The sequence below is a fragment of the Simochromis diagramma genome, unplaced genomic scaffold (assembly GCF_900408965.1).
Source record: "Simochromis diagramma unplaced genomic scaffold, fSimDia1.1 OVJJ01000682.1, whole genome shotgun sequence".
In the NCBI taxonomy this organism is placed as follows: domain Eukaryota; kingdom Metazoa; phylum Chordata; class Actinopteri; order Cichliformes; family Cichlidae; genus Simochromis; species Simochromis diagramma.
Window position 1 is genome coordinate 3,139,940 of NW_024387359.1, and position 11,447 is coordinate 3,151,386.

Here is an 11,447-nt window from a genome sequence, read left to right on the forward strand (position 1 = left end):
ACCAGATGGTGGTAATTGTGGTTGCATAAATGTTTTGCTAACGGCTGAAATTTGGTTTTTCTCTTTCTTGTTTGATAACCCAGTTTTGCTTTCTTGATTATAGATATGACTCAGTCTTCATTAGCAGTCAACTTAATAAAATTAATTAGCTGTACTGTAAGAGTTGAGCACTGTTCTGTAAGAACTGAGTGGACTAAAGCATTTGTCAAAGTGGCATCTAAGCCTCCACTATTTTTTTTTTTTTTAATTATTCAGGTAACTTAATGATTACATTAAGTAGAAGTAAAAATTGTGAATGGAAAACTGTTCATTTGAGGCTTCCAAGGGCCCCTCCTGGTATTGGGGCCTTGGGCAGTCAGTCCTACTATTAATATTTTCATGTCTTTGTTCCACTGTAACAAAGGTATGAAAAAAAAAGTGTATCTGAATATGTAGCTTTCACATACTGGCAAAAGCAAGCTGAAACAAGCCACTCAAAAGCAAAAAGCATACTTTGATAAGGCTGCTATTTCAGATGTCCTCATGATTCGTGCCCTTTTTCTTCTCAACAAACACTGAACATCAACACCCAGAAAATTTTGTGACTTTTATTAAGAAAACAAAACCATTGGACATGATAAAAACCAAGCACTACTGATGGAATAAATAAGTCAAACCAAACCATAAATCTGTACAAGATCTAAAGAAAAACAATATGGTCCCAAGAAAAAAAAAAAAACCCAAAACATACAAGATCTTATATCTCACAGCTCTTTTTTTTCCATTTTTCTTTTTTTACAGTTATGAGCAAACTATAAGCAATTGGCTCGATCAGGTGAAAGCTACAACATAAGTGAGATTTTTTTTCTTAAACTGAGTGTACATAATGCTGTTTATAACTGTTAATGTCAATACAATAGCATTTTAAGTTCCAGCGCTGCTGGACTGGGAATGAGGTATATGCTAATCCGTCCTCTATACCAAGACATTTGTTTTTTAATTTCTTTTCTCTCCATCCATGTGAATGCTGATTTGCTGAAATCTGATCAAGTAATTCTGCATCATAAAGCCCCTGTTATGTTATGAAATCATTGATTTGTGGTGAGTCAATTCATTTCAATCCAAATTGACAAGGAAATCTCAATTAATGAAAGTAAATCTTAGATGTGTGAGGTTGTACATTAGAGGTCACAGGCCTGAATCCACACAACAAAGTTCAAGTAAATTGCACAACTTTGCACAAAACCAAGAGCTTGATGCCACATGTGTATGGATTCAGCCAACAGACAGCACCTTGAAGGAGGATTAGAACCAATGTTTGAGCTAAAAGACTTTAGTAGGTCATAGAGAAGTAGTGATACACAGAAGACTTACACAGAGGAGAAGTGATTAAATGGTGGAGCAGGTGGGAAAACCGGTCCAGGAAATTGGTCAATTTCTACTTAAAGGTGCTAAAAGAAAAACAAACAAACACCTGAAGTAGACAAAGACCAACAACTGGTGTTCTGACTGAAGTTTACAAATTGCAACATTTTCACAAGACAAAACTAAATTAACTTCTGGGTAGTGTTCAAATTCCAGTCTCCAACTGTGTAAAGGAATAACACGCCAATTTGCTTCCTTGCAGAGAGTTTTATGATAATGCGATATAACACTATTACATGGCAGGAGACAGTTAGACACTTTCTTATGTGCCAAGAAGTAATGAGGGACTTCGTCTCTTTCTTCGTCTCATTCTAGTATAAAAGTAAAAATAATAATTGTAAATAAATAATAAATAGCATGTTAACATGTAAGCTAGTTTCACCTACTAACATCTCCAAAGCTTTTGGACAAAAACAACAACAACAAAAAAAAAAACAAATCTAAAACTTAAGTCGTGTCATTCACAGGGAGTTATGTGCCAGACTGTCTTTGACAGAAGCTGTGACCCCCTAGAGAAAAATTCACAAAAGTAAAATAACCAAAATCAAATACTATTTCTGCTAGGCTAGCTTCTCCCTCTGCCACTTCCTGTCCCGTCCTACTTTGGGCGACACCCATCAAGGAAATTTAACCTGGTGGATTTGTGTGTTGCTGCAACATTACAGGTGTTCCTAGTTCTTATTTGACTGATTTTAGACCAACCCAGGCCAGCCATTTCCCTTTTCCAGCTTTTATACCAAGCTAAGCTAACTAATGCCTGGCTGTGACAATGCCATATTTTTTGTTTGACTCTCTGCAAGAAAGCAAATATTTCCCAAAATGTTCATCTATTCCTTTTAAATGAAAAACAGTTGTAGGTAAAAAATAAATATCGGCTAAAACTATTTAGTGATAATTGTAAGGCAAAAAACAAAACAAAACATGGCACCAAAATTGTAATTCAAAACCTGCTTGACCTAAAACGTGTATTTAATCATAGCAACTCAAGGCACACCTCCAGGACCTACGCTAGCTATGCCTGTTTTTACTACTTAACCAAGAGTGTATCTCAACCAGTACCGTTGTCATATTCTTCCTCTACGAACCATAAACAAACTCTCTTTGAAAGCAAAAAAAACAAAAACATATGTCAATGGTGAACTTTTCATGGATAGAGAAAAAAGACATCCACTACAGCAGCAAATCTATCTGTGATCGATTGTGACATACCATAACAGTGCATTGACCCTCCTGAGAAAAAAACCCTAAACACTTCCTAAACAAATATAGAACATTAGTCTAACAGGAGGCGCATCGGGAGGATTGAAGTGACGTGGTCCTAGGGTGGAGGTTCCCCCCGCAGCCGCTGATCTGAGACCAGGCTAGCCTCTTCAGTTATCCTGAGCTAAACCCTTAGCAGTGAAACGTTTAAAAAATGGTCTCAGAGCAGTGTCTGCGATTGACCTCATCCTAATCCCAGTGTTAACTCTTTTAGTCACAGAAGCAGGTCAGTGTTTGTCATCTGGCCTGGTGGTGGCTTGGCTGACAGCGCTGCCCCTGTTCACAGAGGGGGTTGCAGCCCAGGTTCGGCGTGTCTCTTGGCATTAGTGAAAAGTGTGGAGGACTGGAAGGAAGCACGGAGGGGGACCAGTGAACAGAGGTAATATCCATTCTCCCTCTGTGACAGGGGAGTGTCAGGGGCAAAGATGACAAACTGGAGGGGAAGCAGCCATTAGGGTGAAAGTGAGAGAGGAAGGGTGGGAGACGTCCATTATCCCTTTTAGTTTAGGTAGAGAGGAGAAGGTGAGGGAAGAAAAACAGGAGTGAGAGGAGAGCCAGTATGTCCATTAGCCCTAAATTATCTAGAGTTAATGGAGGAAGGACAAAGGGAAAGAGACAGGAGGCTGAAGAAGAGTAATGACTCAGCCCCAAACATTTAACTCTCCTCAAAGTCCTGAGATGAGGACTCCAGTTTGCTTTTCTTGCTGGGCGGGGCTTCATCCTCTAGGTCCTACAGGCAAGAAGAAAAGAAAATATTGAGGATTTTTCTGGACTAATAAATAGTAATATGATAGACTGTATATAAAGGATATCTTCTGGGTCTGAGAAGCGAAGCTAACGTGGATGTACTTTCTTCTTCTTTCAGCTGCTCCCTCTAGGGGTTACAACAGGAGATCATATGACACCGATTCAAATTTTATAGACAGATGTGTTCATACCTGAGTGGCTTTGCTGTCTGAAGAGTCCTTCTCCCCTGAGGACAGGCTGTCTCTCTTGGCACTTTGTGCTCTCTCTGAGGTCTCTGATGAAGGGATGCTCTTACCTGGAGATTGTTAAGACAATGATAGATCAGCACAAGAGCACACATACCTGTTGAATTGTCTTATACTTTATACTTTAATGACAGTGTGGTCACAGAGATGAACTGCCAAAAACACCCTCAAATGTATCTACAGTTTTCACTTTTGGAGTTACACCAATTCTTTTCAGTGTGTTTGGCATTTTTTCTTGAAGCTTATTTATGATCAATTCAGAAACAATTGGTTTGATTAATGTTATGGTTGCAAGACTATAGACACACACTGACACACTCATTGGCCTGTTTACCTCATTCTAGGATTTATTTCTTGTAATGTTTTTACTTCTGTGGTCCATAATTGAATGGTGAATGTATTACACTATTCTTTGAAAAGTATAACATGTTTAATCTTTGCTTATTGTGCACTCAGTTCAAATTCGTGGTGCAATATTTCCAGGTTCAATCCCCACAAGACTGCTACTGTGAGGAGTACATTGAGATATGCAAAAATATAATATGTAAGTTAGAATGTGAATGTATGAGAGGGGGTTTTGGCATTAAGATGAATTGAGGGTGGCGGTAAAAGATGGTTGACGGTTAAAGTCCCGGGGGGAACAGCACGGCAGCTGCACTGTGTCTGTGGTCCCCGTATGAGTGTTTGACTATGTAGAAGCAGTCATTTTAATCTCCTCACAGTGTGATGCTATTTGTTCTGAGGATAAAAACAAAAACAGGAAGGGGCTCCTCACCCATCTGACAATGCAACTCCACCACCTGCTAGAGGAGCTTTGGATAAGACTGTCATTTAAAGTATGTGTGTCTGTCTGTTTATTTGGAAGTGTGTTTGCAAGTGCCTAACCCCTCTTGCTGTCTGGGCTCTGGTCAGTCTTGGCTTCACCATTGTCACGGTGTGATGTGGAGGTGGGCTCTGGGGCAGGGCTGGTGCTACAACTGTTTTCCTGTTTCACTGGGGACGAGTCAGCGATGGAGCTCTGGTTGCTGTTGTCATCTAGCAAAGACACAGATTGAAAGTATTGCACAGTCACTTTAAAGGCAAACAGATTTTGGTTTGCAGCATTAAGTGTCATGCTCATTTTTTTTTTATAAATACTTGATTCATAATCAAAAAAAATTTAATGAATGACTCCAAAGAGTATTAAAGGGTCTACGCTGTCAATTTTCACGCCATGATAATGCAACAGAAGAAAAAACAATATGCAAAGGAAAAACAGGGAACTTTAAAAAGGCAAGAAAAAAAATCCATCCATTCTCTTCCGCTTATCATTATCAGGGTGTAATCTCTGTGATAAAATCTAGCTAATTATTGTGTCATAGCACCACTGCTGTCTTTGAAAAAAAACAAAAAACATAAAACTATTAAAAACACATCAATGAGCCACACAGACACACTGGGTGACATGCTTCTTCATTAGCATGAACACACACACTGTAGGTTTTGCAGGGAATGCTCACTGCAAAAACAAATCAACTTAATGTGTTACTCAAAAGTAGTCACTAACAAATCCACCATTTCCTCCAGTTTAGAAACCTTTGATTAAAAAAAAAGCACAGGGCCCGCCTGGTTTTCTTTTTTGTTTTCTGTTTTTTTGCCTTGAGATGATAGGTGGCGTGTTCAGACCAAAGACTGGATAAAGGTTTGCCTGTTGTTACTCACGCAAGTATGGTTACTGGAGTGTTTCAGCCAATGGAAGAACTACTTCCTTCCAAAAATGCCTGGAATACATTATCTCACTTTCCCAAGCTTGCCTGGAAGTCCTACAGCTTCACTTACTTTTCTCCTTTTTTTTACCGTTTTCTGTAAAGTGAAGCTGTATCATACAACTATAAATACATTTTATATTTTGGATTGTAGTGGCTGTGGGGAGACTCCACAGTTTATGACAGAATATCAGATGATAGGCTTTTGGAGCATGGCATAAACACCCACCATGCATGTCCATCATCCCTGGAGAAGAGCTGTTCTCTGGAGTCGTCACTTCTGAGCCATATTTCTCGTCTTTGCCCTTCTTCTTGTTCTTGTTCTTCTGAAGCAGGAGAATACGCGCAATGTTAGTTAGTAAAACTGGTTCCAACATGCAATAAAGTGACAGGAAGATGAACAAACACAGCCCGGAGCTTGGATAAATCAGTATACAGCTTTTGATGATTTTGATGATGGTGGTGGTGATGATAATAAACTCACATCATCTGATTTGGGCTCTGTAACTGGCACCCACTTGTAGATGCGAAGGGACGTGTCTCCAACAGTCACCCATTTCTTCTCCCTGTAAGGCACAGAAAAACCAAGCTGACTCAAGGGCTCTGGGCCAATGTGAAAGCAGTGTAGATATAACTGTAGCCACTCTATAAATGATGCTATAGGAATGTAAAATACAATAAAAAAAAAAAAAAAAGTATTGGATAGTAGTATAGCAGTTATGTTCTTAGAGTACAGAGTGTACCAACTGTTGTTGGTAAGGTACCACTGTTTTAATTAAGTAAAAATGATCCTTCTCCAGTGAATATTTGAATGTCTTAAACATTTCTGATAGTAACCTGAAGCTACAAAATAAGAAATCCTATGTTACCTGACATTTTGAACACCAAAGGTTAAAGCTTGTGATTGGTTTGCTTAGTCACACTCGTATTCTCAGTTACTCATTTCTCTGGTCTTTAAAATGCAAAAGGGTAAAAAAGAAATAAATAATAATCACGACCTCGTTTTTTTACTGCCTTTTATCAGCTCACATTACTCGCTGTAACTTTCAGCCTCTCAGATCAGATACTTTGCCAGTATTCTCCTCCTCATACTATTGAAATTAATACTTTGGGATTGTTGATCTGACAAAACAAGCGATGAAGCAATGAGTTAGGCTCCAAAAATAGGCACAAAAAAGTACTATAAATAAGAGTTGTGAAGTTGATACCAGGATTATTGGTGCCTTTTAAAAATGGCTTTGTAAATTAATGAAACAGTAAATTAGTTCATTATTATTTTAATTAATGCTGAGAAACTTTACATTTTAGTTGTAGTTTTGAGGGGGGGGGGGATAAAAAGAAAGAAAAAACTCTCAGTAGGATACTAAGTGATTTAAGACCAATTCACAACATCAGTCACCTAAGGCACTTTGTACTGTATAGTAAAGATGCTACAATATTAGAAACTCCAACAATCAGACAATCACTTATGAACAAACACTTGGTTACAGTAGAAGGAAAAACTCTCTTAATAGGAAGAAACCTCCAGCAGTGCCAGGCTCAGGGAGGGACGGCCGTCCGCCTTGACTGCTTGGGGTTGAAAGTGAAGAGCATAGAGAGAGAGAGATGACAAAAGACATACTATGGGAGAAAGAACCAGAGTTGAATATTCCCTAATGACTAAATACAGTCGGGCTGTATAAACACACAGAAAGTAAAAAGAGACGAATGTTGAAGAAACACTCAGTGCTTCACGGGAAGCCCCCAGCAGCCTAAGCCAACTGCAGCATAACTAAGGGATGGTTCAGGGTCACCTGATCCAGTCCTAAATAGAAACTTTAAAGAAAAAAGAAAGGTTTTGAACTTTAAAATCTTAAAAGGAGCGAGAACTTATGGAAACTGAAGCCTCTGAATTCTACTGTCTAAAATTCTAGGAACCACAAATAAACCAGCAGCCTGAGAGTGAAGTGCTCTGGTAGGATAATAAGGTTCAGCGAGGTCTTTCAGAAATGACCGAGCCTGAATATCTTCTGTGTGGGGAGAACGATTTTCAGTTCAATTCAATTATGAATTTAACAGGGAACTCATATTAGCAATAAGCTAATATGGGAGAAATGTGGTCTGTTGAATCATTTTCTATGGATCCATTACTGATTAATCAATCGAAGGGGAGGTCAGTATTCTCTGTAATCCGGCCAGTAACCCAATAATCTTGGGTAATTATAAAGTGAGAGGGGTAAACATCTTACTGGCTCTTCTTTTCCTCTAAACTACCAACCAGTAAGATGTTTTTATTGACTCTTTCAAAAATAACTCAATGCCGATTACTTAAAAATACTTCAATTCTGATTCTTCAGTTCTTTGACCTTCCGATTTTTAACATCTTGTTGTGATTTTAGGTACTGAAACTTAAATTCTGGTCAATTTAAAAGTTGTAAAATTATACCAAAGTGATTATGCCAAAGTGAAGCGCTACAAACACGCGAGGGACACAATTTGGATTTTTTCACAAATGAACATATATGTGTGTGTGTGTGTGTGTGTGTGTGTGTGTGTGTGTGTGTATATATATATATATATATATATATATATATATATATATATATCTCAAACCGGTCTGTATGAAGTAAAATGAGTTTCCCTGCCCTAAATCATATTTAAGTTTAATTTCACAATATTAGTTACATCAGGGACATTATTAAACCACGAAAACTCTACGCCAACCTGGGAATTATATATAATGTATGTATATAAATTATTTTTTAAAATAAATAAATAAATTTGGCCACTAAGTAAGCTTTCACACCTAAATTGTGTATACTATCATAACAAACATCGGCGTATCGGAGCCTTCAAATGTGTATAAAAGGCTTTTTTCTTGTGTTAAACGTTAAGACTGAGTCACTACGTGTTCAGCCATGCACTACAGTAGCCTACTTCCCTCTCCCAACCCCCACCGTGCCTCAGTCTCTATCAGACCTAAAGGGCGACTCAAAGCGCTTAATTTAAAACTCCAGACGGACTAAACTGCTCCGACTCAAGAGCGCCGTCGTCAAATTGTTTCCAAGTCCGGACTTATTAGACGTTTCGATCCTAAAAACCGCCGCCTGTGCTACGAGCTCAACAGCGGGCAGCAATGGCTTCATGTGACTGCATCGAAATATGGCTTCTGGGTTCAACCCTTGCCGTTAAAATCAGTGGAAAAATACGCCGGCTACATGTAGTCTAAACGTGCTAGCCCGCCGATGGACGGGGTGGTGCACCGCACTAGTGCGCCCCGGTGCACCTGAGCTGCAAGTACATCTGCCGTGAAATCCACTTCAGAAAATGTCCTTTTCTTTCAATTTCATCCCTCGCTCTGTCTCGCTCCTTCCCTCTCCTCCCCCAACAAGCAAGCCTTTCTCGTGATAGATAACGAACCCTGCTTTTTTTCTACTTTTCCTCTTACCATTTTCGTACTTTCTCAATAGCGGCCATAACCCTCTTGATGTCATCTTTCGCCCTGCTCCGGGTTTCAGCTCGGACCGACCTGCCCGACATTGCCGCGGTGGGTATAATATTTTTAAAGCTCGCCGGCAGCTCAGACACAATGCAAACAGTAGAGCGCACAGAGGAGCCAATTGCGCCTGCGCGAGTTGATAGAGCAGCGAGAGGAGGGGGGGCGGAAGGCTGCAGCTGCACTCAGAAGAGCCGTCTCCCTGCTGAGCCAGGAGGAGAACAAAGAGGCTGCAAGCTGCCTGATGTTCTCTACTTCACTCCAGCCAGAAAACTTGACGCTAAAACTAGAGAGTGTGCGAGGAAAGGACGAAGAAGATTTCATATTTTTACTCTGTTTGATTCATTATTGTTTTTTAGTACTTTGCATAGACTGGCCTCGAGTAAGAGTATAAATGTCCCCCACGTCTTAACACAAGACTGAAAAACAACAGCAAAATTACACCACTTTCATTCTGGCAGGTTCTGTCCTATGTCTCTATTTGTCACTGTGCATCTCCTTCAAACATCTGACATTTCTTTAGAGTCATTATGTGTCTTTTGGCCTTGTTTTGTATCCGTCAGTCATTTTGAGCATGTCTCAGGAGCTTTGTGTTCTTTTCTGCTTGCCTCATGTTGTCATTTTGTGTCTTCTGTTCTGTCCTTGGTTTCATCTCTTTCTGTCACAGATTTTAAATCTCTTTATAGTTATATTGTGTCTCTGTGGAGTCTATTTGGATTTGTTTTGCATGTCTTTGATGTCACTTAATCATGATTTAGTGCCTCCTTGGCCTTGTTTTGGATGCCCTCATAATGTATATAATGTGTATTGTATTGCTGTATTGTGTCTTTTGTGCATATTATGTCCCCTTTTTGACTTTTCAGTGTCCCCTTCTGCCTTTACATTATTTCTTTTTTACTCTGACATTTTTTGACTCTCCTTTGTCATAATTTTGAATCTTTTTATTCAGTCTTTCTTTGTTTTCACTTTGGTTCAGTTTTGGTTCGTGTTTTGTCATTTTGTTGTCATTTAAAATCTTTTTTCCTCACTTCTTGTTTCGTTGTTTCCCTTTAGGTATCTTTATTTAAGCTTTTTCTTGTAATTTTGCTCCTTTGTCACCCTCTTCACTGTCTTTTCTCTCAATTTTTGCTTCTTTCTTGTTATTTTGTTTATTGCGTGGCACTTCAGTGCCTCTTGGTGCTCATTTTGCATGTCTTTCAAACTGCTTGCCCTCACTTTATTTCTTTGGGGTCATTTTGACTCTTTTTTTCTTAGTTTCAGCTGTTTGTTGCCATTTTGAATACTTTCCTCCACTGTCCTCGCCACTTTTCATGCAGTTCTCAAAACAAGACATTTACCATATCACAAACTCACCAGTGCAAAAGACACTAAAACAATCAAAACCTTTTTCACATTTGTCAGAACACGCAAAGTCAGACAATCACTTCAACTCTATGATTAATGAATAAAAACACTTTCACCACTTTTTGTAACATTTAAATGGCTTTTTACTTTCATTAAAACCTTACACACTTTGGAAAGTGTTTGAGAACCTACTACCTACTGGGTTTTCCTAACATAACCATCCCCGAGGTTTACAGAAAGTGGTCTGACTAAGAGAAACTATCCAGTGATCGACATTTCTTTGTGTGAAAAGACCTTATTGCCAGAGGAGAATGGCCTGAATATTTTGAACTGAAGGCAACAATAACTCAATCGAGGACTTGTTACAAACAAGACATGCAGGACAGCATCTATGAATGCACAGCACATCAGATCTTGATGCAGATGGGCTACAACAGCAGAAGACCACACCAGGTGCAACTCCTGTCAGCTAAGAACAGGAAACTCAAATTGCTGATGAATGTTTCCAGCACTTTGTTGAGTCTATAACACACAGAATTAAAGCCTGTTCTGAAGGCAAAAGGCAGTCCAAGCTGAGATTAGTAAGATGCAACTAATAAAGTGGCCGTTGGATCTATATGTATAGTATATGCATGTAATTACCTGTGCCAAAAGGACAAAGGACTGTATGTATTTCTGTCTGTTTCAACTAAACTTCTTCTTAGAACGTGCTTTCACCCGAAGGACAATTTCACTGCTAACACCAAGAGTGTGTGACTGTATTTGCTCATTTTTACATATTTGAAAACAATTTGAAATAACTTGATTGTAAACACTAATGCAGTGCTGGACAGTATTCAGGAAAGTGACAGACCTAAGGTTCTGACTAAGAAACATAAACTGTTTTCATGAGTTGTAAAATGTCATTGTAAGAAGTGCATCAACACCATAACAAATATCTCTAGAAGTGTATGTAGTTTAGTATGTGTAGAAATAATAGCAGTGGGTATAAAAACACTCAGACAGGCTAGTGTGGTAGGGGAAATGTGTTACTGATTTTAGAACTGCACTAAGAAGTGAGAATGATGTTTCTGGTGTGAGGTTTGTGCCAAAGCAAACGGAGAAAAACCATAATTAATGATAAAGTTAGTGGTTGTTAGAAAAGAACCATGTGGCGCTCTGCAGGTGTAATTCAAAACTGCAGAATGGGCTTGGCCTGAAGAAATGGACAAAGACTTACTATCAAAC

At 39.0% G+C, this 11,447-nt stretch overlaps 1 protein-coding gene across 1 annotated transcript; it reads right to left on the reverse strand.

Annotated features, from left to right (window-relative positions):
• Window positions 1–572: 572 nt before the first annotated feature.
• bcl7a (BAF chromatin remodeling complex subunit BCL7A) lies at window positions 573–9,004 on the reverse strand. The gene is made up of 6 exons (XM_040007467.1): window positions 8,829–9,004; window positions 5,886–5,967; window positions 5,631–5,727; window positions 4,542–4,691; window positions 3,603–3,706; window positions 573–3,394 (listed from the first exon to the last, which is right to left on the reverse strand). Exons 1-6 carry the CDS (start codon window positions 8,918–8,920, stop codon window positions 3,320–3,322), a joined length of 600 nt encoding a protein of 199 aa, XP_039863401.1. The 5' UTR covers window positions 8,921–9,004; the 3' UTR covers window positions 573–3,319.
• Window positions 9,005–11,447: the final 2,443 nt, after the last annotated feature.

What these genes read in the sequence shown, in the direction of transcription:
- bcl7a (XM_040007467.1), bottom strand. Translation starts at nt 8,920, where the DNA reads ATGTCGGGCAGGTCGGTCCGAGCTGAAACCCGGAGCAGGGCGAAAGAT. An exon ending in AGGGATGATGGACATGCATG is followed by an intron (nt 4,692 to 5,630) that starts GTGGGTGTTTAT and finishes TGTCTTTGCTAG; the next exon opens with ATGACAACAGCAACCAGAGC. An exon ending in CAGACAGCAAAGCCACTCAG is followed by an intron (nt 3,395 to 3,602) that starts GTATGAACACAT and finishes TCTTGCCTGTAG; the next exon opens with GACCTAGAGGATGAAGCCCC.